This window comes from Nyctibius grandis, chromosome 10, assembly GCF_013368605.1.
Source record: "Nyctibius grandis isolate bNycGra1 chromosome 10, bNycGra1.pri, whole genome shotgun sequence".
NCBI lineage: Eukaryota > Metazoa > Chordata > Aves > Nyctibiiformes > Nyctibiidae > Nyctibius > Nyctibius grandis.
The window spans coordinates 1,199,685-1,225,372 of NC_090667.1; the positions used below are offsets into that span (position 1 = coordinate 1,199,685).

Here is a 25,688-nt window from a genome sequence, read left to right on the forward strand (position 1 = left end):
ACACTCACTTTCTGCCCCACTCCTGCCACCCACCTGGCTGGCAGAACCAGGCTGCCCTTCCCAGCGCCCCCCTGGCACCCCTCAACTTCCCCCCAGAGGGCTGAGAGGCATAAATGGGATAAAACCAGTCAGCCCTGGCAGTGCTGAGCGTGTGGGGCCGGTGGCACCCCATGGACCTGTCCCCAGAGGAGGCCCCAGTGCAGGGATGGGCAGGACACTGTGTGCCCGCTGCAGCGTGGGGTCTGGCCTCCCGCACAGAGTGTGGGGGACCCCAGCAGCCCCCCTGGCTCCCCCATGTCCATGCACGCCCAGCTCCTCCGAGCACTGGTGGGATGCTCGCAGCCGGCGCGGGGGGACGATGAGCAGCCTGCAGGGTCAGGCCTCACACCAGTTTATGCCAAGGCTGCTGCAAACTGCGAGCATTTGTTATATTTATCTCCCTGACAGGCTGTTTCTGGGCGGAAACGGGCAGAAAGAGGGTGGACAGTGCTGGGGAGACTGTCCCTGTGCAGCTGTGCCGAGTCCCAGCAAGAGCCCTGGGGGACACGGGGCAGAGGGTGCCCACGGGACGGGGCAGAGGGGCAGCCGGGCACGGCGTGCACCCCGCAGCCTGTTTGCCATCGTGCTCCAACTGCAGAGCAGTGGCCCGTGGGCAGAAATGGCTTTGCAGCAGGAGAGGGAAAGGGCTGGAAGCACTCACGGAGCCCAAGCCGGCAGCAAGCGAGGTGCTGGGAGGCCATGCGGGCGCTGGGGGAGGCAGGCTGGATTAAATCCCTGTCTTTCACCTGGGCTGGAGTCCAGCCCCGAAATAGCAGTCCAAAAACAAGATCACATGAGAGGGAAAAAAATAGCAAGGCAAAGGATTATCCATACTTCCTTGTCCTCCGTGGGTGCACAGCAGCGGCCCACGCTGCCAGCCACGGTGCCGCTTCGGTCCCCGCGGTGCCACCGGCTGATGCCAGCTTTGGCCTGGGATCTGGCACAGCCCCGACGCCTGCGCCCACCCGAGGGACCCTGCCTGGCTCCGGAGCCGCCCGTGAGTGGGGCGAGGGCGGGCGGGTGTGGGTGTCACTGGGGAACAATCGGGGTTTCCTTTTCCTCTCCCCAGGCTGGCAGGCAGGGGGGGACTGTCCCTTCAGCGCTGTTCCCAGCCCGCACGGGGCTGAGCCATTTCAGCAGCTCTGAGAGGGATGAAACCCCAGCCTGGGACTGGGGCAGCTCGGGGGGCTTGTTTCAAACCAGACTTGCAGAAAGTTTTGCATGCCTCGGGGCAGAGAGTGGCTCTGTCGGTCATCATTCACCGTGCTTCCAAACAACCCCAAGAAGTGCATATTATATGGGACTCATACCTGAGGAGGCCAGCGGACACTCGAGGCAGCAAGGCGAGGAGGTTCCTCACCTCAGGCAGGAGCAGGAGCAGGAGCAGGAGCCAGACATCAAAAGCCATCTCAAGAGCGTGGGAAATAACAGGGGCATCTGCTGCAGCTGGGGCTTCCCGGGCAGGAGGGGCAGAGCTGGCAGCGAAGGCAGTGATGTTCCCTCGCATGAGAAAATGGAGCAGCATTTCCTAACATTCCTCATATCCTAACAACCCCAACGCCTTTCATCCAGCAAAACCCGAGCCAAAGCCAGGGCCAGTCGTTTTCTGAGATGCAGAAATGTTTGGCTGTATCTTTCTTATTTTTTCTTTCTATTTTCAACATGGGGCTGAAATGACAGGAGGAAATGTTGTGTGGGCTTGTTCAAACTCAAAAAAAAAAAGAATATTGAGATGGTAGGAGAGCCCAGAGCCCACCTGTGCCGTGCTGGACGTGTCGGGAGCCATCCCCGCTAGCTGCCGGTAACTGCAGTCAACTGGAATATGTTTTTATTGTCATGTCTGGGCTCGGAATACTTTCAGTTTGGACAGGCTCTCCACAGACACGGGCTCCACGTGAGCCAGCACTAAAAGCCTGTTCTAAGCCAGCCGTAGATAACGCAGCTTAAACACCGCATCAGAGCGCTCATGGAGGCCGGCCAAGCTGTGCAGTCACCGCTCTCGCTGCTTCAACGCCGCAGCCAGCCAACACACAGTGACCCGCAGCCTCCGTGCGCAGCGAGCCCACCACGGCCTCCCCACGAGCCCACCGCTGGCTCCCCAGCGAGGCCAAGGCCCTGGCACAGCGCCCTGCTGCCAGGGTGGGCACCAAGCGCCAGCTCCGGCGAGGCGGCCCCGTCCTTGGGGAGATGGAGCCGCATTTCATCAGGCTGACAGCACCCTCCGGAGCGCTTCGGCTTTTAAGGCCAAGCTCTGCCCAGCCCCAAGCACGGTGCCAGTGCTAAGGCAGGCACCAACGGAGCCCCGTGGCAGCCGCCTGCCTGAGCCCCTTCTCCCTGGCTGCCCCAAGGCGAGGGCAGACCCCCCATCCCCACTGCCCAGGACGCTGATGGGGGCCAGGGGCTTTATCGCCTTCCCCCACAGAACAGCAGGGATGGGAGCGAGAGAAGCCAGGGAAAGCAACGCTGCTTTGCCTCCAGCTTGGGGGGGTTTTGCTTTCTCTGACGCCGCTGTGCCGCAGCCCGCTGTTCCCTGGGCAATGGGAGCCCGAGAGCAGCCCCCTCCCGCTGGGCTGACCCGGGGGGCAGGGGGGGCAGGAGGGGCAGGGGGGTGCAGGGGGTGCCCAGAGCCGGCGGCAGCCGCAGGTGCCCGGCCCCGCTGGCCCCGGAGCGAGCGGGGTGGGTGGGTGCGATCGAGCATCGCCGCCCCGTCCCGCCCCCCGCCCCCTCCGGCAGCTTCTCACCAGCATCTTTGGGTTTATTATTATTTTATCCCTTCTCTGCCCTCGCCGGAGCCGGCAGAGCCGCAGCGCGGAGGAGCGCGGAGCCGGCGGTAGGTGCCGGGGGGCTCGTACCGCCGGGGTGGGCTGGGGCGGGGGAGGGGGGCAGGTCCCTGTGCCAGGGCCAGGTTGGGGGTTTCGGGGGTGTTTCTCCCCCCCTGACTCGGCCAAACCCCCCCCCCTTCCCCGGCAGCGGCTGCGGGAGAGGAAGGCTGCCAGGCACGTCATTTCAAATTGCAATCTCAAAATTCCTGCAAATTAACCTAAAGCTTTGGGCAGAACCCAGATCTGAATTTGATTCAGAATATAAAAAAACATTTTAAATTGCAAAACACAATGTTTGGAGCATTGAAGAAAAAAAACACAAATAGGAAGCTTGCTGAAGTGACACAGCACTGTAAAATGGTTTGGTTTTGATGCAAAAAAAATATGTTTCCTTAAAAAAAAAAAAAGTCCTTGGGCCAATTCTAGCCAGGCACCCGCGTCCTACTGAAAAGTATTTTTTGACTTGCATAAGATTTGTAAATTCAGATCTTACTAGAAGTAATTGTGGGTAGCCAACCTCTGCCCCCAGGTCCCAGCAGCGTTCAGGACGGGTGGTCTCAGTCGGGGCCACCCAAGCCAGCGGGAAGGGGTCAGGATCCAGGGAAGTGCTGGGGAGGGAGATAAGAAGGAAATGAGTAAAACCAACGGCTGAACGAGACAAGACAGAAGCAAAGGGGGTTAAATTGATTTTGTACGACGTGCCTGGTTGCTTGGCTGGTGCCTGTGCCGTTCGCACAGACGCACCCCGAGCTGGCTCAGCACCCCGCGTCGGGCACGCGTCCCTTGCCGTGCCCAGGGGCTTTGGTAGCCACGCACCCCAGCGTCACCCCTGGCTCCCAGACCTGCCACCCTGGCTGGGAGATGGGCTGAAAACGATGGTAACGGGGAGCCCAGGCACCTCTCAGCCCCTGCAGCGATTGCCTTGGAGTGCACGAGACTTATGGGAAGATGCACACAAACAGGGGCCTGAAGATTAGTCGGTTCCTAAGGGCAGGACCAGGGGTGGCGATAAGGCAGCACAATGTCCCATTGTTCTCCCTGCAACACCGGGTCAGCCCCGCTTCCTCCGAGCCCGCAGGATGCGCAGGAACGCGCTTTGGAATAGGGCTGGAGAGAGTTCGGGTCCGCCGAGGTCTCCAGCCAGACCCAGAGCTCTGCAAGCCCTTTGGATAAACTTTCCTTCCCAGCTCCACCCCAGCCCAGGGGATGGACTTTCCCCTCTCAAGCTCCCCAAATGACTCTGGCCTTCCTCCCACTCCTGAGACCTTGATCTTCCTCCCAGCCGAGGCAGCTCATCACGCAGCTGGCCACGGCTCCTTCCCCTTCATCCCCATCAGCTGCATGGCTCGGCTCCTGCTGAAGCCCCACGGCGCCCAGGACCCCCGTCCTCGGGCACAGCCCCGAGCTCTGGGTCTCCTGCAGCTGCTTTATCAGGGTTTTCCCCTTGACGAAGTGGCACAAACAAGCCAAGACGGAAGGGGAGCGGTGGGGACACGTGGCCCTGGGGGCAGCGGGGGTGTGGGGGGGCTTGGCCGTGCACAGCACCTGCGCCCACCCAGCCAGGCGATGAGAGCTGGTGGCAACTTGTCTTTATATTTGGCACCTTTGGTCTGGTTCTGGTAGCAGTGAGCAGCTCAGAGCGTGGCTGTAATGAGGAGCTAGGGCTAAGTCACAGGGCCCAGAAGGATAATGGCCGCAGCAGTTTTATTTCAGTCTCTCACCTCTTATTTCAATGTGCTTCCAATGATGCACTCATGGAAGAGGCCAAAACCAAAATTTCTTAAATATTTGTTTTCTCCTTTGATGCCAAGTCAGAAATTTAAAAAATAACAGAAGTTGGCACTGAGAAAGGACCATTCCCCTCCTCTGCACTCCCAGCTTCTCCTCCCCACCAGGCTGTGTCTGCCTGCCACAGGGAAAACTCCCGGGGTCCTTTTGGAAGCACCACTGCCCCTTCCCTGCAGGAACGAGCCTCCTTTCAGCTGGGGGCAGTTTTCAGCAGCTCCTGGGTGCTGGATGTGGCCCTTAATTAGCGAAGGAACCCAACCAAACCCCAACTGCTTCCATCCACGCCTCAGCCAGCCCATATGTGCGTGAGCCGCGGTCTGGAGGAGGAGGCACCGGGGAGGGCTTGTGAGAGACACTGCAATCCTGAACCACAAGCACACGCATTTCAGCAGGAAATAAGCCTAGCTTTAGGGTACTAATTAGAGAAAGAACGTTGTACTTTGCAATGAGGAAGCAATCACTGGTTTTTATTTTAATGGTGTAATAATTGCCAGCTGGTGACTGAGTCAGTCCCCATCTCGTGCTGCCTGCGGACCCCAGGCTGGCCGCGGGAGGCTCAAGCTTTGCAGGGCTGCGTCCACTCTCAGGGCACCCACGACCACCCACCCAATGCTTTGCAGGGCGATTTTCCTCCGCATCCCCTGCAGTAAAACCCTCCACCTGCCCTGCACCCCCCCGCCCTCGGCTCTGCACCCCCAAGCGATGGGGACAGGGGGTTATTTCTTACTCACCTTGCTTGGCACTGGTCAGTCCTGGCTCTTCCCCTTGAGTCTTTTTTTTGTCTGCTGCGCTCGGGGTGCCGGCGATGGCAGAGACCTGGACCCACATCTGGGAGGGGATGGTTGTCTGACCCCCTGGCAGCAGCGGAGGGGTCAGCGGGGTAATGGCACAGTGAGCTCTCAAAGTACAGCTGTGTCTGCCTTCATCACTGCAGGAGCAGCACCTTCCTCCCCAGAACCGCAGGAATGCCAAGTAGATTCACCCATTGCACTGAACAACTCCCCTTTTAATCACCCTTAATTTCATGACCCCCCAAACCACAGGGGTTTAGATGATGTGAACATGCTCCTTTCTAAATGAGGGCTCAGAAATAAGAGGTTGCAAGGAATAGTGGAGGAAGATGAGCGTTAACAGGTCACACCAAACCTACCCCCAGCTACAGATAAATTCCCAGGAGGCAAAGCCGGGCCATCGCCAGGGTCCCTCTAACCACAACCTGCCCCAGCGCGGGCTCATCCCCCGGGGAGAGTCACAGAGGTGTATACTGGGGCTGAGAGAGACCACAACTAGGGCCTTGAGACACCCCTTAGCACGTGCGTTGTATCGCACAAACCCTTTAGTAAACATACCCTAAACGAGAACATACACACCAGGGAGGAGCCCGGTGACACCTGCCCTGACCCTCGCAGGCTGCTCTGCCACAGCCCACCCCGGGTACCAACACATCACCCCCTCGAACACGGCGGGCAGCGACTCGTGATGGGGGCATTTTTATAAATCCTGGGTACTGCAGAACCGTCAGGGATTATCGTTCGTGCCAGAAGCCTGGCTGAGTTTGTCTTTCCAACGGCTCACAATAGAAACCTCTTTGCAGAAGAATTTGTCAAAAACCAGTTCAGCAAGCGAGAGAACGCAGTAATCCTCCCTCTCCTGACTCAGCTCTTCGCAGGAATGGCAGTTCCCATCTTCTGCCTTGTTTCCAACACCAGCGTCTGTTGTTTTAATGCTGGGAATAAAAGCAGGCGCTGAGGCCTTGCAGAGCCGTTGCAGGAGCAATCAGTGACTTGCAGATTTTATAGGCTGTGAGTGCTGTGAGGTGTTACAGGCAGCAGGATGGCCCTGCCCTCCTGAGGGACACAGCCTCAAGCTTGGCCAGGGGAGGGTCAGGTTGGACATTAGGAAGCATTTCTTCTCAGCAAGGGTCATTAGCCATTGGAAGGGGCTGCCCAGGGAGGTGGTGGAGTCACCATCTCTGGAGGGGTTTAAGAAAAGCCTGGACATGGCACTTAGTGCCCTGGTCTAGTTGACGTGGTGGTGTCAGGGCAATGGTTGGACTCGATGATCAGCCATCCTCAGGACAAGATTAGAAAAGAGGCAGAAAAGGGCTTTCTGCACCAAGTGTTTTGCAGGCTGTGGGAGCTGGGCTGGCTGCTGAGCCCAGGGTGCCAGCCCCAGCCCTGGCCCCACACCGCCGACTCACAGGGTGACGTCCAAAACCCTTTTGTCCCCCTGCAGGCTCATTTCTGGAGTGGTGGTGCCCTCTCCGAATCGTCCCCCCAAAGATTTGCACTTTGCCCACAACGCTCTAGACACACAGTCCGTAAGTGACTCACAACTTTCTCGTGCTTCTGAAGCCTGTCCTTGCTTCTGGCTCTTAACTTAGAGCTGTGCTTCAAGAGTCAAAATCTGGGCGTCAGCCTTGACCCCGGATCTTTTTTTCCCACGTCTCTGGAGTTAGTAAACCCGCCTGTCCCACCTCCAGACGAGCTCTGCCAGCATTCGCCCATGCAGGGACCTTATTTCTGCAGAAAGCCTGAGCTCACTGTCAGTGCCTCCTAGAGCAGCTCTCACCGCTGCCCTTCGCCACCCACCACCAGAGACCACGACTGGACGGCTTCTCCTCAGAGATGTCCTCAGACACCCCCAGCGCAGCTCAGGGACAACCTCCTAGTGCCCAGTGCTGCCCGTGCCCTTCCTCGCCGAGCTCACCCCTCCTCCTCCTCCTCCTTCACCCAGGTGACCCTCTGCGTGGACAGGGTGGCAGGGCTGGGCACAATCTCTTCTTGGCACTGCAAGACAGTGCTCCTGTGCCCCGTCAGGGCCCTTCCCCGGGTCCTGCGAGAGGCACCGACCACCCCGAGGTAGGGCCAGCCCCGGCGGTGGCCCAGACAAGGTGCACGGTCGCCCTTACGGGCACAGCTCCCACCCAGCACCCCCAGCCCAGTGCTGGCAGGCAGGCAGCGTGCCCAGCCTGCGAGCTGGCCTTCAGGGCACGATCACCCTCACTCACACAGGGTGGCCCCGAATCGCACACCAAGCCCATCTGACCTGAGCTCAGGTACAGAACAGGAGCAGGAGCCCGGGCGAGGTATTTCAGTTTGCTCTCACCCCGCGCTGCCCGGGCGGACGGGAGGGGGAGATCTTTACCGTGACAAACCCCAGCCTGTGCACCAGCAGATGAACTCCAGATCCCAGCCCTTCGCTTACACCAGAGACACTCCACGCCGTAAAGCCCCCGGAAAACGATGCCGATCCCTGGAACTCAGTGCTGATGACCTGGCTGCTTTCTGCCCATCTCCCCTACCCCACTGTCTCCTTCAGCCCACACCCAGGGCTAAACACTAACCAGTTGTTCTATCACCCAAGACCCCTCCCCAGCTGAGAAGGGGAGTTGGGAAAAGGAGGGAGACTCGTGGGTTGGAGTTTAAACAGATTTAACAAAATAAGAAAACCAATATCAATGCTAATACAAAAGACACAAAATTATACTTAGCTCAGAGCAGTGTCAAGTCCCTCCAGGGATCACAACTGTTGAGGAGAAGAAAAAGGGAGAGGAGAGCAGAGCCAAGAGCCCCCTTCCCCAGCAGCTCTCCCATTTATAGTGACCCTGAGGTTAATGTCACAGAATCACCTGTGGGCAGCCTGGGGCAGCTGCCCTGGGTTTAACTGCTGATGGCCCCGATCACCAGCCCACAGCTGGGCACAAACTCAAATAAAATGGAACAGAAAAGGAATTCTATACGTTTTATCCCCACGACACCAGGACACACACACTGCTGGGACAGTCACACACACGCGGCCGTGGGCACAGGCGACCTTCTGCATCCCTGCACCATCCAAGCAGGCGCTGGACCACCCTGTCCCCTCCGTGTGCTTCCAGCCCTACCGCAGCCCTTGCGCAGGGCCGTGCCCTGGCAGCTCCCCAAACCTGCCCTGCCTTTCACCCACTCTGGTTATTTTTTTCCCCAGAGAGGTCACTCGTTCAGTCTCCGACAGCTGCACATCCTCAAAGGGCATGTTTACGTCCCACAGAATGCTACTACTCAATTGGGTACATTTTCCACTGGAATTTCCACCTCCCTTTATGTTTGAGTTTCAATGGCAGCTCAACTCTTGGACATAAAATACAAGTATTTAACATCAAGTAAAACGCCCTCCCTTCCCCTTCCTTAATATTCCCTTTGCTGCGGGGTGTTCTAAGAAGCTTCCAGCTGATGGGAAGAGTTTACTAGCTGCCAAACTACACGTGGGGGTGTAGTAGCTCACGCCTGACCCGGCGCAGATGCGATCCTCTGCGGGTGCACGTGCGTGGGTGCCGCGCAGACCCCAGCAAACGGTGCAGGTGGTCGGGGGATGCTCGGTGACCCCCTGGGGACTCTGCACCCCAGCGCGGGGGCTGAACGGGTGGCTCCTGAGTCAGAAAAAGATAAAAACCCGTTGTTGCCCACAGGCTGCCCAGAGGAGCTGTGGCTGCCCCCTCCCTGGCAGTGTTCAAGGCCAGGTTGGATGGGGCTTGGAGCAACCTGGTCTGGTGGAAGGTGTCCCTGCCCGTGGCAGGGGGTTGGAACTGGATGGGCTTTAAGGTCCCTTCCAACCCAACCCAGTCTGTGATTGTGTGCGAGCGCAGCTTGGGTCAGCCCCTTCCCACCCACGTAGCCTGTGACAGGGGATGTTTGTGCCCTAAGGCCAGCCAGGTTTCACAGGGGAAAGCTGCGGGTACCGGGGTGCATTTATGCAATTTTTAAAAACTGGGCGAGGACAAGCCTCTTATGAATGGCACTGGGATGGAGACACTCCATAAACGTGTCAGACACCGGCGTGCAGAGTCCCTGCAGGCAGCTCCCTGCAGCCTGCTCCTGGCACTCGGGTTATCCCGTGAGCAGCCTCCACATCACGGTGCAGCAGGGACGGTGACACTCATCCCGCAGGAGCTGTGAGGCTGCCTATTTTCTTTAGTTTGGGGTTTTTTTTTTCCACTTAGACAATCCAGGGCATCATTCTGCCTCCTACCATCGCTAGCATCCTCGGCTGCATCCCTGTGGGCCAGCCTGATCCTGCAGCTTTCCCCTAAACCGGCTGTGGAAACGCACGACAAACATCCCCGTGGCTCTGGCCTGCCCACTCGGGAGCTGGAAATAACCAGCGTGGGTGGCACGGCGCGGACGGCGCTGCGGAGCGCTCTGCTGATCTCCATCAGGTAGTTAAATTACAGCCTTCGCTCCTGCGATGGGCTTTTTAGGGTGGTTTGTTGTTTACGGAGATGAGAAAGGGTAGAAAAGCCTTCAAAAAAATACCCCCTTGCCTCTGAGGGGACCGGCACGGAAACCCACGGCAGCGGCCGAGGCAGGGCACTGTTTTCCTTGGAGCGGCTGCCTGCTCCTGCCTGCTCCTGCCCGTGGTCACACCACCTTCTTCACAGATGTCACGGGAAAGACCAAACGGGTGCCCACCTCTGTAGGGACGCAGGTGCCTCGGCACGGCCCTGTCTGAGACAGGGAGGGCCACAATTAGGGCTGTAGCTTCTGCCGAGGTCTGGCACGTCCCAGCGTGTGATTCATGCTCCGTTCTGGGCTGGAAATGAGGATGACAGATGGACAGCCCAGTGTCCACGGGCCTCCAGAGCCGCCCACTGCCTCCAACTGAGGACCCCACAGTTTTTGCCTAAAAATCATAGGTCAAAGCAGCAACCTGTCTGGCTCTCCAGCCAGCCAGAGGGGGAGATGCACAGCTTCTCTCACCAGTTTACTCCAGTGACTAGTTATCCACAGATAATTATTCTGTGTTTTTTGTTGACTGTCTCATCTGCACCTAACAAGATCCAGCTTTGAGCTTGCCTTGCGCCCATCTTTCTCCTTGCATGCTCTCGTGCACTGCAGTGTCACACTGTAAGGCGTTTTCTCCAGCCCTAAAGTCAAGCAGATAAGAAAATTATTATTTATTGGAGGATTTTCCTGGTAGTAGCAATTATTATCTCAAGCTTTTGCTGCACTGTTAAGTTACTGAGCAGCAGTGTGCAGAGGAAAACACAGCCCAAGCTGTTTACTCAGGGAAAAAAAACAGGCATTAGCATCCATAGCTACTAGATGCTAAATTTAAAGTAAAATATCAAGCAGCAGAGCTAAGAACAGAATTCTTCCAGCCAGTTTTTCTTAGAACTTAACACAACATGCCATATAGCCCTTACACAAATATTTCAGAATGAACGTAATCAGCTCCCTGCGCATTTTCAGCGTAGTAAAACCACTGCTGAGCTTATGGTGAACCCAGAAACCAAGTGATTTTTCCCTTGGAACAACCAAGACTGAGGCTATGCTGGAGGAAGTTTGATTTCTGAGCGATGATATGTCTGCTGATGGTTAACCACCAGGATGGATGTGGGGTTTCGCTTGGCCTGGAGATGAAGCCTCAGTTCCAGCATCCTCTGCCTCTTTGGGGAAGGACACGGTATAAAGTCTGAACCCAAACTCAAATCCCAGTTTTGAAGCTTGAGCCAACCCTTGGCTGAGCTCAGCCACCCTTCGAGGGCCAGCTGCAGGACGTGTTGCATCTGACACCACGGGAAAATGCTGCTTTTTGCTCCCAATTCGAGCCTCAGGCCTTACGAGCAACAGCACACCAAGATTTCAGACCCATCTGGGCGCCAAGAGCTTGGCGAGGGCTTGGGGCTGTCAGAGGGTGACCGAGAGGAGCAGCGACCAGGCACGTACCTGAAACAGGGCCGTCAGCAGGAGGTTCTGCTTGGGGTGGCACCAGAGGGCTCAGATGGGACGTGGTGCAACAGGAGAACCAGATCAGCCCCTTGGTGTCAGAGCAATGCATGGAGTGAAATTTTGGGGTTAGGGTCAGTCATTTGGTGTCAGCTGCGGGTTTTATGGGCAGAGGTGGGCGCAAACAGAGCAGCTCCCCGCTGCCAGCAGCCCCGCGCCCGCATCTCCCGTGGCAAAGTGCTCCAAGGGACAGAGAGAAGGGAGAGCTGGAGAGAAGCACCCATAACCAGAGCCGGCAAACAGAGCCGTGCCAAGCCTGCCCGTGGGGAGGAGCAGCGGCCAGCACTGTCTGTCCGTCCGTCTGTCTGTCCGTGGGCAGGAGCCAGCGGCCACGGGGCAGCCACACTGGCAGTGCCAGCCCAGACAGCCCCGGCGCTCCCGCTCTGTGGTCTGACATTTTGCCCAGTGTCCTGCGTGGACACCGGGGGCGGGTGGTGGTGGGGGGACGGTGGCATTTGAAGTGTCGCCCAGCTTAACCTGCCAGCCTGCCCGGACCGGGCAGCGGGCCCCGAGCAGGGTGCGGGTGGCCTGCCCGCTGCAGGGACCCCGCTGCAGGGACCCCCCACGCCTGGGAGCTGCTGAGCAGGAGCCGAGGTGGGGGATGCCGCTTTACCCCTCCATCGCTGGAGGTACCATCTGGGTACCTGCACCCAGGGTGTCGTCCCCAGGTCCTCAGCAGCCCAGAGCCATCCTCCTCGGGTGCCAGTGACGGGACCACGAGGACGGTGTAACTCATGGCATGTGTTAGTGGCTGCTCCCGGCCGGTCCCATGTGCCAGCACATCTCAGTCCGCCCGAGCGAGGTGCTGGGAGGTGCAGGGGAAGGGACGATGCTTTATGGTGGTCTCAGCGTGAGCCTGTGAGGGGGAAAGGGCACTTGTAAAAGGCAGGCAGCGCACGCCGTCACCCGGAGGGGAAGCCCTTGGTGTTACTCTACTAATTGCCTTTCTTAATTAGGATGCCTGCTGCAGTGCTGCTGGGGCAGCAGAGCTAGAGGTGCCCACAGCGAACCCCCGGGATGAGGGAGCGAACACTTGGTGCAGCTGGGCTGCTCCTGGGTCCCTGCTCAGAGCCTGGTCCCCAGGGAAGAGCTGGGGACCGCTGGGCAGACCGGCCTGGCCAGCAAACGATGTAAATGGCAACTGAAAATAACGATGGGCTCTGCCTGGGGAGGGAGGGAGCGGGCAGGGGAGCAGCAGCCACCCCTGTGATCGGGCAGTTTGTGCTGCAAAGCCCAACAGTGTCCCCTTGTCCCCTGGGTGCAACACACCCTCCACCCCGTGCTTGGCTGGAGAGCCTGTGCCTTTGTGATGCTCCGTCCAGGGTGTTCCTCCCGTGCAGCAGGTCCCACGCAGCTGCCTTGCCCTGGGAGTTGGCACTTAAATCCCCCACATGAGGCAATGGGATTTGCTTCTGCAGCCAGCGTTGCTCGCGTACGTGTCCGTGGTCTTGGGCTGAACCCAGACAGGACGCATGAGGCAAGACCCTCCTGGCAAAGCTCCTGCTCTGGGGTTGGATCAGCTCCTGGAGCTGGAACTGTAATTAAGTTAATCACCAGATTGCACAAGGGCGTGGGTGGGAGGTGGGGGAGGCTGGAGGATAATTAGAAAGCGGATCATCACCTTGTTTTCCTGTCTCCCCATGATGCCACCAGTTCGCCGAGATGTTGCACTGGACGTCCCAGCTTGAAGCAGCTGCTGGGATGTCCCAACCCCAAAGCCCCGCAGAAGTCAGTGAGCACAGGGATGGGGTAACCCCTGCTGCTGTCTGGAACCGAGACCCCCCCGTCCCCTCCCCCTGGGCGGGATGCAGCTTTTTCTGAATCTGTCCTTACCAGGATGCTCCTGGTGTTTATCATCAGCCTTTTTTTAGCAAAGAACTCACTCACTCTTGCCATTAGTGATACCCACTCAGTAAATTGCTAGAAGTTTCACATTTACACTCCTGTTTTACCTGACACAAATCCAACGTCACCTAACCGAGTGACTGTGTCTTCTGGTGGAGAGCAGGAGATGATGACAGCAGGCATTAGTTAAATTAATTTCTACTGGTTTGGTCACATTTTATACCACACGTTCCACTTAGGGTGAAACCTGACTGATAAATATTTCATTAAGCAGTTAATCATATTGCTGGAGATAAAATCACTTTGCCATAAACACTGACTAGAAACGAGCCAATGCATTCCGCTGATACGCACAAAATTATCTATTCCATATTTATCATATGCTTTGCCTAATCATTTATTAAGCCCTTCTAAGAGGATCCATAGTCCAAGGAATTCGGGCCGTGCCTTGCACTGCCAGCCCTGCGAGCCCTTGCAGGCTGCCTGGGCTGATGATAGCCCCAGACCCACCGTGCTGCAGCTCCTGGAGCAACCAGTGCACGAGGAAACCTCTTGCTGAGCTCTAATCCTTTCCTGGGCGAGGAAATCCATCCCACGCCATGGATCTCTCAAACTTCGGATGAATAAAATCATGTTTATCCGAGAGATGTTTATTCTGCATCCTCAGGCAGTTCTCGGATCGCCCCAAAGCTCAGCCTATGGGGCTGAGCACAGGGTGCTTCAGGAACCCCTTGCGGCAGGCAATGGGCAGAGGAAAGACAGAGCCTGAATTCCTTAAAAATATTCTACCTGTTGTAACTTCTTTCCATTCCCGTACGTAGTGTCTGAACCGCCTGGGACGTGACTGCACTGTCCAGGTGGCTGCAAAGTGGGGATGGGAAATGAGCCCATCGGAGGTGACACTGGCTGGTCACAGCTGAGTCACACGCCCCGGGATGAAGGTGATTCTGAGGGAGAAAATAACACTTCCCACAGTGAAAGTAACTGCTGAGCTCACCAGAGCCTGATTCAGGAGACACTGATCCCATGAAGTGAGGTCTGACAAAGCCTTAACAGACCCCTGGGTTGAGCTGGCTCCTCGCCAGTCTGGAGGTTTCGGTGTGATTTATCTGATCATCTGAGTGACAACTGTGATTAACTGCACTTCTCATCAGCACATCCACGCTCCTGAAGGGGTGCTAACAGAGGCTATCCACAACATTTCTTTCCAATCCTTTATAAACCCAACTGTACCCAAAGCCAAGGACAATTTTAATGTATTTGAGTCAACCTCCATTCCTGTTTTAACCCATGGTAGGTGAGATACTTCTGGTTTCCTCTGTGTAGTAGCCAGGTATTTTATACTTTAGGAAAAAAAAAAATAGGCTCACCTTAGCTGGTCAGGGACAACCTGTGGGACAGAGGCACCATTTGGGGTTGTGAGGAGGCTCTGCTGGTGACCCAGCGTGCTCAGCTGCACACACCGGCCTCTCATGCAATGTGCTTCCATGAACATGCAAAATTGCTGCAACTCATCTCAGGAAAACAGATCTATTCAAGTAAGTCAGGAGGAGTCTAAAGGAAAAGGAGCGGAAAGGAAGCGTTGGAGAGATGGACAGGAAAGAAAAACAGGCAGAGAAATTTTAGCAGCAGAATAAGGGACTGCATCTCCCCACAGCTGTCACCGCTCTGGCCTAGGTAACCTTTGCAGTCTCTGACAAGACAGCTCATTAAGCTACTAACGAGTTTGACTGGTTGATGGACATTGGAAGGGGCTGCCCAGGGAGATGGTGGAGTCACCATTACTGGAGGGGTTTAAGACTGGACGTGGCACTTAGTGCCCTGGTCTAGTTGCCATGGTGGTGTCAGGGCAATGGTTGGACTCGATGAGCCCAGAGGGCTCTTCCAACCTGACTGATTCTGTGATTCTACAGAGGTTTGTGGATGACAGTGGAAGATGATCATCTCCCAGCTGAGAAGCAACAACTTCCCATCCTTGTGGTCTCCAGCTTCTGCATGTGTAGAGGGGTAGCCAGAAAAGGTATGGGGTTAGTTCCCTGGGGAGAAGGGACCACGCAGGGACTGTCCCCCAGGCAGAGGGACGTGCCTGGAGTGTGCCCAGCTCGGCTGGGAGCCCCACAGGACCCAGCTTGGCTCCTCTGCTGCGGCTGCTGCTGAAAACCTGCCGCCCTCGCGGTAGCCATGGGAGGTTAGTCTGAGCTGGCCACTAAATCTGTGACGCAGGAGCCACAGAAGAGCCACGAAAGTACCCTTGAAGCCACAAACAACCTGATCTAAGTGTGATCCAGACAGACAAAAAGCTTTGGGCCATTAGCAATCCCCCAAGTTGTCAATGTCTCATCACACTGTCCTTGTCATGCAAGCAAAGGGGAGAGCAGAACTGTCTAGTGGAGCCTGCACTGAGTTTGAAACGTGAAGGGAGGAGGCCCTCACCCCTCCTCCACGGCCCCCAGCGCACACTGTTCTTTCAGAGCTCACACAGAGTTCGCCTGTTACTGGCAACGTAACCAGCCCTCGACGTTCAGACTTGGATGCTTGCAGAGCTTGGGATTTCACATCAAAGCTGCTGGTTTGGCCGCTGCAGCAGTCGGTGATAAAGTCTGGAACCAAACCCAAACTTCTCAGAATTTCACAGCTGTTCCGGCCCCGCGGCGGGCTCCATCCCTCCTCGCTGCTGCAGGGAGCACGCACGCTGCAGCGCTCCAGCCACCAAAGTTCAGTAGGACCTGGTTAAAATTAACATTCGGGTTTAACTCTCCTTTTAAGTCCTTTTTTCCTTCAGAAAGATATTTTGGGGTGCTGACATCTCCTTCCCCAGCCCAGGAGGAAGGGCCGAGTGCCCCCAGGCTGCGGGCAGGACCCTCTGCTCCCTGTGCCTGCAGACGGAGCTGGGGCCACCCCGGAGCAGATGCCCTGGGCCAGCTCCCGCTGGTGAGGCCACTCATCCTCATGGTAAAGCTCCAGGAGTGAAGTGGAGGAGCACGTTACTCAGGGGTGGGAGGAAAAAGGAGAGCTATGAGCACAGCTGGTCTTGGACAAACACTCTCCAACTCGGGCTCCAACTTACCATCCTCGTGCGAGCAGCAGTGTCAACTGCTCGGCAGCAGCCGTCCCCCTCTTACAGCAATCTCCTCTCGGAATATTTTCCTTTCTCCACGGGGCACCAAATAACCGCTGGAGCGCAGTGTCTCTCAGCTTAGCATCTTGGAGAGAGCTTTCTGTTCTGCTTTGAGCCATTTAATAATTTTGTTGGGCTTCTACCCAAAGAAATAAGGCCCTTGATGTTGTCTTTGGTTCAGGTTCACTCTCTCGCTCATGCTTTTTAATTCCCATAAAAACCTAACATGTTCCTGCCAAAAGTATAATAGGAGGGCCCTGAGTGGTGGTGCGTGTAGAGTACCGACTCCACGCTCATAAAAGTTGAACAGCAATAGTATTTAGCGAGGAGAGACAATGGGAGTGGAAAATAGTGTTCATTCAGCTTCTCCTGTGGAGTCAAAGGCAGCTGGCGAGCACTGAATTAATTCTAAAAATAGCAAAAAAACCTTAAAGGAAATACGTGAAAAGGAAGAAGCCGTTGCCAGTGGAACTGCTCTGTTAAAGCCACCCGTAGGTGCCCTTGAGCACACAGACCTTCAGGTGACCAAGGGGAGCATCCCAGCCTGCATCATAAGTTTACCGAGATCCTGATCCGAGCTCTTGGCTTTGGGATATTTGGTTCTCACTTCCATCAGTCATCAACCCAGGGGACTTCTGAGTGCCTTTTACCCTCAGATAAAGGTTCAAGAAAAGCTTTAGTTCCAGGAAATTACACAACGCCACTGATCTTGATTAATGCTCAGTAAAGCACTAAAGCCTTGTGCACCACGTTGAACAACTTGAAGGCTTTCATCCAGACAACGCTTGGCAGACAGCTGGCATTAAAAACTGAACTGCTACAAGAAAAATATGATCTCTTGCCAGAAGAATAAATTTGGGGACCAGACACTCTGAGAAATACCCGATTTCAGGTGCCTGACAACTGTGTTAAAGAAGGATTTCGAAGCTGCACTTAGCTAGTCCCTCACCTGCTTTGGAAAGCCACCACGAAGCATAAAGCTGCTGAGCTCTCCTGGGTTGCTCCACCAGCCTCATCGCAGGATACTGGAGCCAGCCCGTGTTATCACTTCCCCAAAACCTGGTCTGTGTCAAATGGTGGATCTGTGAAGCTTCGCCACTTCCAAACACACAAACTCTGAACGCACCAGCACCGAGATGGACATGGCTGTCGTGGGACTCGGGAGCAAGGGCATCGGCAGAGGTGGCTGTAAAACTTGGTCAGGCTCCTGGGTTGATACTTTGGGGTTTGCAAATAGCTCCAGAGCAAAAGTGAGCTTTGGGGAGATGCACAAATCGGGGAGAAACTGGCTTGGGACGGTTTTCAAACCTAGATAAGAACCACAACAGCCTCCAGTGCAAACCAGCACATAGCTGGGGAAGCACTGGGCTGATGAAGTAACCCTTGGTAGCCACAGCAATGAATTCTTCATGTCCAAGGTTTCAGCTTTTAGCCATCCAACTTTCATACATTGTTATCTTCCGCAGGCTTTTGCAATCCACTTGAAGGAACAGTTTCCCCTCCTTGCAGCTGCACTTACAAATTTAAATACTTAGGAGTTTACAGCCAAATATTTAGAGATTATATGTATATATACGTGTGTGTGTTTGTGTTGCAGAGTTGCAGTCGTTAATATCTCCAGGGTCACTCTCTAAGTACCACGGCAAACCCACACAGTCTGATACTGGCCCCATCCTAATGTACCAGCAGCACAACTCAGTACTAAATAGACATTTTTACAATCTATAAATATATATAAACAGTGACTATATAATACTTCCCATAATATAGCTATGGGAATACATTACATTTCATTTCCTCTATCTAGATTTATACTGTGCCCTTTTTCTGTTCATAAATCCACTTCTCTACAAGCACAACAGAACTTTGTGTATGAAAGACAACATATTCATGGGAGATTTTCAACGCAGTTTCTAGGCCAGAAACATTCAGATAAATTTGAATATACGTGGGTTACGTGTGGGACTCTGGTCCCCACCCACGGCACCTCCTGATCCCACGGCCATGGCTGCAACGACAGTTCTCACCCTCCAATGTTCACAGCATCTTTCTCTTGTCGGTCTGATGATGCCTTTAGGTTTTGGCACAGCGCTGGCTTAAACGTGGATCGTGACCACACGGTGTCTTGCAAGATCCTTCCAGTACCTGAAGGGGCTACAGGAAAGAGGGAGAGGGGCTTTTTACAAGGGCAAGTAGTGACAGGACAAGGGGGAATGGTTTTAAACTGGAAGAGGGTGGATTTAGATTAGATATTAGGAAGAAATTCTTTGCTGTGAGGGTGGTGAGACCCTGGCCCAGGTTGCCCAGAGAAGCTGTGGCTGCCCCCTCCCTGGCAGTGTTCAAGGCCAGGTTGGATGGGGCTTGGAGCAACCTGGTCTGGTGGAAGGTGTCCCTGCCCATGGCAGGGGGGTGGGAACTGAATGATCTTTAAGGTCCCTTCCAACCCAAACCATTCTATGATTCTGTTCTATGAGATGGTGCTCATTGCTCCTGAGCAGCTGGTAGTGCCCCGTACCCAGTTACACCCTTCTGCATCAGCCCATGCTTTGCCTTTCCCTTTTAACCACTTTTACTGAATGGAAGGGTGCACAAGCATAGTATAATTAAGACTCAAAGCTCCTTTTTTCCATCGACTGGTGTATGGGCAAACCCCCTGCTCACCACCCAGGCAGTGCCAGCCTCCTGCCCCCCTGCTCTCCTCCCGCAGGATCTGATGTTCGTTCTGATCTCTCGCGTGTGTGCGCCGTGGCCAGGTGAGACGGAGGGTGCCAAGGTATGAAGCAATGTTTGCTATCTGGCAGGCAGTACGTGTTGCAACACCCAGTCATAATCGTGTTGTCTGAAAGTTATAATAGCAGAGAGAGTTATTAACCTGGGCTCCCTTCCTGCCTCTTGTGGGTTTCAATCAGACACCGCGTGTTTTTCAAACTTTTTTTTTTGAGTGTGTAATTTTAGTACATACGTCAATAGAAAGCAGAAAGAAAACACAATTCACTGTGATAAAATTAAAAGGACAGAGTCCCTACCACCCAGCTACAGCCAGGGAGGAGACGACCCCCCGCCGCCTCCCACGCTGGAGGAGCATCACCTTTCAGGCTGTGTCACTGCCCGAGCCATCACCGTGCTGTGAATCACCTGCCCCGGGTACCGGCCAGGGACCCCCGGCTCCCTCCCCTCCCTTTAAAGCCTGGCAGCAGCAGCGGGTGCCAAGCACTCGGTGCCACCACTCCTGCCACACGCCACCCCATCTCTTGCAGCCCGGCCGCCGGGAGAGGCTGAGAGATGGCCGAAGGGGACATCACCACCTTCACCGCCCTGACCGAGAAGTTCAACCTTCCCCTGGGGAACTACAAGAAACCCAAACTCCTGTACTGCAGCAACGGGGGCCACTTCCTACGGATCCGCCCAGACGGCAAAGTGGATGGCACCAGGGACCGAAGCGACCAGCACAGTAAGCAAACCCGACGGGGCTTCTTGGCACTCCTCTGTGCTCCTGGGGTTTTATCAGCCTTTATCAGCCGGGAAGGGGGAGCTGGAGAAGGTGGGCTCTGTACCAGGCTCTGTACCAGGCTCGCCTTGCTCCTGGTGGCAGGTCCAGCTTCCTCAGCGCGCAGAACGGGTTTGATCGGTGTGTTCTGCACACCGCGTCCCCTCGCCTTTGGGGAACTTTAAGAAAAGACTGGACATGGCACTTAGTGCCCTGGTCTAGTTGCCATGGTGGTGTCAGGGCAATGGTTGGACTCGATGAGCCCAGAGGGCTCTTCCAACCTCATTGATTCTGTGTGACTCTGAACTTCCCTCTCCCCTTGTGCACCATATTAAATTCCTGTGGGATGCAAAAGCCCAAGGGAGGCAGGGATTGGGTGAAAGAGAATTATTTTGTGACTTACACCTTTAGAAACGCACTCCTGTTACCATTCACTTTTTTCTGAAAACAAGCACGGCTCACTGCATGCCGAAATGGTTTCAAGACATTTTACGCCCATCTGTGTGTCGCCAAGATTTAAGAGGCCAGCAGCTCACACGACCTGAGCCAAGCCGAGGTGCTGCGGCTCCTGCTTTGACAAGCCACACAAAGCCATCCCATGAGGGCTGAGCCCCTGGCCCTTCCCTGCGTTGGGAAGTTTTAAGCTTTTAGGGCTCTTGCACTTCCAAAGCGCTTGAGAGGATGTTTTACCCCAGTGCTGGAGGCTGGCGGTGCAGCAAAGCTCCCTGGGGCTCTGCGGGCAGGGGCCGGGCTCTGCCCCACCGCTGCGTGCTGGAGCTCTCGGTTCTCAGCAGAAACCTCCGAGCCCACCATATCCTGACCCTTTACTGGAATATCACTGGGACCTGCCAGGCTCCGATCTGGTTAGAGAGAAGGACAGGGAGGAGCCAAGTCTGCCTTACAAAGTGCTAAGAAAAGCACTTTTATTTTCTTTAAGCCACAAGCGCACACGTGGCTTTCTCCCCCAAACTTAACCTTTCCGCTTGTTATTGTTGCTTTAATGAGCGGCAGCTTATAGCAGAGTTTTAATTACAAACGCCGTTTCCCCACCAGCCGTGCAGAACGCGGCAGCGCTGGGGGACGGGCGAGGGTGAGCTCATCAAGGCTGGGTGGGTGCAGAACCTCCAGCCTGGCATGAACAGGGCACAAACCCTTCTCAGACCCCGGGAAGGGGGACATCGATCCAAAGGATCTGCAGGGGACAAGCCTGTCACCTTGGAGTGAGCGTTTCCCCTCCGGCCACCAGTCCCACAGCTGCACCGTGCCCGCGGGCAGCACCCCTGCGCATGGCACCCTTGGCACCCTGGCAACGCTCAACACCTCGCTGACTCCTGGCCTGGGGCCGCGTGTTTGGAAACCTCTGCCAGAAAGGAACCTCCTGTAAACGATCTCGTAAACTTGGATATCCAAAGCGTACAAATTTTTACAGAGGAAAAAAAAATGAGATGAAAAGAAAACTTACCAGGACGCTGTAGACCCCTGAGGATGAAGCCCACGTTTGTTTCCACAGCCCCAGCCTTATTTTCTCCGCTTCATTCTGTTACTTCACAGAAGGACATCTCTGTACAGACCTGTAAAAAACACAAGGACTTGCACACGAGCTCCTTCCTCCGGACCCACCTTTCTCCATCCCTCTGTGGCCGGAGCCTCAACGTTCCCATCGGCAGCTGGAGGGTCCCCCTGCTCCCCTCTCTCAGAGGCAGTTTTTAGGACCATATCATCATTTTTGTCTCATTTCCCCCTCTCCCCGGCTGGATTTCTCCCTGCCCACGTCCTGGGGCTGCAGCACGGCAGCAGAGGCAGGGCTGGGAGCGCTCCTACTGCGGGGTTTGCCGGCTGCCAGCTCCCAGCCGGAACCAGGCGGGCACCGGGACTGCCTATCGCTGCAAAGCTGCACCCAGGTAATTTACTGATTAAGCATCATTTACTGTGCAGGAAACGCCAAAAATGAAGAAGGTGAACCATTACAGCAAAGATTTCACTGGGACGGGGGCTTCTGCCATGCCAATTGACGTTCACCTTTACCAACATTACCTTTTACCTCGTCCAAGTAAGGATGAATTAAAAAAGGACGGAGCTGGAGCTGAGGCACCCATTCATACTTCATTCAAACCAATCTAAATATTTCCATTACAAATTTCTACAGTACAAGGCTCCTCTCTGGGCACACAGCGCTGGAGACCTGTCCTCCCAAGGCTTCTCTCCAACCCAACGGCCTCTTCCCTTGCATTTTCCTCATAAATACATTAATCAGGAACGTGAGCCAAGTTTTAATCATTTTCCAAGACTCCTGTAATGAGCAAAGTAAGGAAAAAAGGAACCCACATTTGCAAACTAGGACGTCCTAATGCACAGCTCACGGCTACCTACGGGAGGTATTTTTTAGGGTGAAGATCAGCCCTTTCTATTTCTCCACTCCCCGCCTACGCCACGCCGGGTAGTGCCAGCCGCGTACGCTGCGGGATGGGATGCTTTGGGTCCGGGTTTGCAACGCAGGCATCCGAAGTCTGCCCGTCCCTGGTTTAGCTCTCAAAATACTTCTTCATATGTCACTCCTTCAGCGTCTTGTCAAAACCACATGAGAAATTTGTAAATTAGAGCCAGAATTAAAACCCCAATCTCCTGTGTCCCATTCCAGCGTCTTAACCAAAAGGCTGCCCTTCCTTTGATGTAAAATAAGGGAAAAATTGGTCTTTGGTTCCTGAAGCATGGCTGTGGGGTTTCTTTGAAGAAGAGGGTACAAGGAGACACTTATTACACGCTATACTGTTCCTTATAAACTCTTTATAAGCTGGGCTTCAGAATAAAAATACCCTGCTAACTTTCCTAGCAGCTTGGACATTATCTCTGACAGGTTTTTTTTTTTCCCCTTTTCCTATTTTCCTTTAACTTTTGTTGTTGTTGTTGTTTTATTTTTACTTTCAGTTCAACTCCAGCTAAGCGCGGAAAGCGTGGGAGAGGTGTATATAAAGAGCACCAAGTCTGGGCAGTACCTGGCGATGGACACCAACGGGCTGCTCTACGGCTCGGTAAGTAGGAGGTTCACGTGGGACCAGACACCGGGAGGGTTTGAGGTTTGCAGAAATCTCGTAGCTCTGAGTAATGCAAACCGCAAGCAACAATTAGCCTCTGTTTGTTATTTTGGGAGCTGGATGGCCACTCTCCATCCGGCTTTATTTTGGGGGGGAAAGAAAGAAATAATCAACCACCACCATTTACTGCCCTGCCTCAAACCCTTGACAAATATCATATTTCCTATCTGGAGCAGCAGCTGCCAGCTCTGTGGCAGGGTCCCAGGGGACCCCGGCCCCGCAGGGCAGGTGCACCTCCAGCCCGGGCAGCACCTTGCCCACACCTCTGCCTGCCTCCTGCCACCTCCCACGGCTTTGCCAGGCAGTGCAGGGCTGCCGGAGGAAGCAGCCCCAGGCGATGCCCCACAGCCACTTAGCAAAGACCTCCCCACATTTTTCCTTTGCATCCTGGTTGCACCAAGCCCTGGCCGGAGGCAGCAACAGCATCCGCAGCATCCCAGTGCCGGTGGGATCACGCAAGGCAGGAGCTTCCCCCCTGTGCCCAGGAACTGGAGGGCATGGAGTGACCGAAAACAATCTCATTCTTTGAGAATAATCCCATTTATAGAGACCCATAATCCTGGTCACAGGCTGCTCAGCCTCACCAAAGAGCTGTTTTGTTCCCCATGCTCATGCCCTGAACCAGCAGCCACCACCGCCCAGGTCAGTGCCAGAGCAGGAGCCAGCACCAGGACCAGCTTACAGGGCACGGCACCAGGCTCAGTTACTGCCGAATAAAATGTCCAGGTCATGGCCAAGTTACTGCAGGAATAGCCCAGGGGACTAAACCCAGGCTACTTACCTCCACGCTTTAAATATGAACTTTACTGGGGCACGAAGATCTCGGAGGTGGGTCTGGAGAGTATCCCAGGTGGGATCGCTGCGTCAGGGCCACGCGTCCCCCTCCCTCCAGCATCGCCCCATCTCACCGTCCTTACCCGGGGCTCTCTTTCAGCAGTTACTGGGTGAGGAGTGCCTGTTCCTCGAAAGGCTCGAAGAAAACCATTACAACACGTACGCCTCCAAAAAGCACGCGGATAAGAACTGGTTTGTTGGTCTGAAGAAAAACGGGAGCAGCAAGCTGGGCCCGCGGACTCACTACGGCCAGAAGGCGATCCTCTTCCTCCCGCTGCCCGTCTCAGCTGACTGAGCCCCGTCTCAGGAGCTCAGACATGACCCAAACCCCAAAACCCAACTGCCGTCGCTTCCCTTTCCCCCCTCTCTCTCTTTTTGGCTAGCGTGACAGAGCCAAACGTTAGAGCTCCGAGCTTAGGTAAAAGCTTTAACTAAAACCAGACACAGCAGAGCTCCTCCGCGCTGCACGAAGCTTTGCAGAGACGAGGGGAGAAGCCCCAACACCCCCCCGAGCTCCTGGGGACACGCACGAACCTGCCCCAGAATCGTGGCCAAGGGCACCCCAAGGACACCCCGGATACCCGGGGAGCGCACGCCTGCGCTGTCCCCAGTCGTTCTAAGGCATCCCTGGATACTCTGTATTAACATATTTATCCATGTAGCTTCTAATACACCCTTCAAGCAGTTTCAGGTTGTGCCATCAGCCACGTTCCCCAGTGCCAGCCTGGTTAAGTGCTTGCAGATACCCTCAGCGAGCAAAGCTAGGCTAGCATCAGCCGACAGCTCCAAGCCCTGGCCACCCCAGCCTCCCTCACGACCTCAATACTGCTGTATTTCATGCTAATATCTGCCATATGTTATTTGTATTTATTTATTAAGTAAATCTGTCTCTTCCACAATCTGTTCATAAGTAGTTCTAGGCACCGAAGCCCGGGGGACTTCCTCCTGCACCCTGGCTAAACGGGACTCTGTACTAATGGCACTGGGGCCCCTTGGTGACTCCCAAACCCTCCTGAAGGTGGGTTTCTCCTCTCCCGAGCAGCTCAAGAGCCGCTCCTGCCAGGCCAGAGCATCCCGGGAGCACCACACTCGACCCCGGCTCGCCTTCCCCCATCCACCCCAGGCACCTGCAGATACCTCCAGTGACCAGGCACAAGGTGCACAGGGGACAGGCCAGCCCAGGCACCACTGGGGCAGAGCTTTGCTGAGCCAACACTTCTCTAATTGCTTCTTCCCAAGGGGCACGTGCATTTTACCATACACTGTTTCCCCCTGTGTAGACAAGCCCAAAGCCTTTAATCAACCCTCTCTGGTGATACTGCATTAAAAAGCACCTTGGGAATAAGTTTAACTCCATTGCACCCATGTGACTTGTCACGGGCTGGCTGTGGCTGTGGTGTACGCAGAGACGTGGCCAAGGGTGCCAAAGTCACCGGGACAGATTCGGCAGCTGAAGAAACAAAAGTGCAGGAGTCACAGAAACACGGAATCGATCAGGTTGGAAGAGCCCTCTGGGATCATCGAGTCCAACCACTGCCCTGACACCACCATGGCAACTAGACCAGGGCACTAAGTGCCATGTCCAGGCTTTTCTTAAACCCCTCCAGAGATGGTGACTCCACCACCTCCCTGGGCAGCCCCTTCCAATGGCTAATGACCCTTGCTGAGAAGAAATGCTTCCTCATGTCCAACCTGACCCTCCCCCTTTGCTTGTGCAAGGCTGGAGCTGCGGCAGTGCCACACAGCCCCTGTGCACCAGGGCAGGCAGGTGACACAGCCTGGTCAGACGCTGCAGACACCACTCCCACCACACGGAGGGATGGCCCCAGGCTTTGTTTCTTTATTGTTTCTACAATAATAATCACAATTTTGTAATTCTAGTGAATGGGGAAAAAA

The 25,688-nt window shown here is 55.2% G+C and overlaps 1 protein-coding gene across 3 annotated transcripts; it reads left to right on the top strand.

Moving 5' to 3' along the window:
* Positions 1 to 902: 902 nt before the first annotated feature.
* On the top strand, positions 903 to 24,681 carry FGF1 (fibroblast growth factor 1). 3 transcript variants are annotated; one of them, XM_068409151.1, is made up of 4 exons: positions 903 to 1,036; positions 19,637 to 19,830; positions 22,792 to 22,895; positions 23,893 to 24,681. In XM_068409151.1, exons 2-4 carry the CDS (start codon positions 19,662 to 19,664, stop codon positions 24,085 to 24,087), a joined length of 468 nt encoding a protein of 155 aa, XP_068265252.1. In that variant the 5' UTR covers positions 903 to 1,036; positions 19,637 to 19,661; the 3' UTR covers positions 24,088 to 24,681. The 3 variants fall into 3 exon arrangements, with proteins under 3 accessions (XP_068265252.1, XP_068265254.1, XP_068265253.1); XM_068409153.1 differs by having other exon boundaries at positions 23,896 to 24,681; XM_068409152.1 differs by lacking the exon at positions 903 to 1,036 and adding an exon at positions 2,826 to 2,869.
* The last annotated feature ends 1,007 nt before the right edge of the window (positions 24,682 to 25,688 follow it).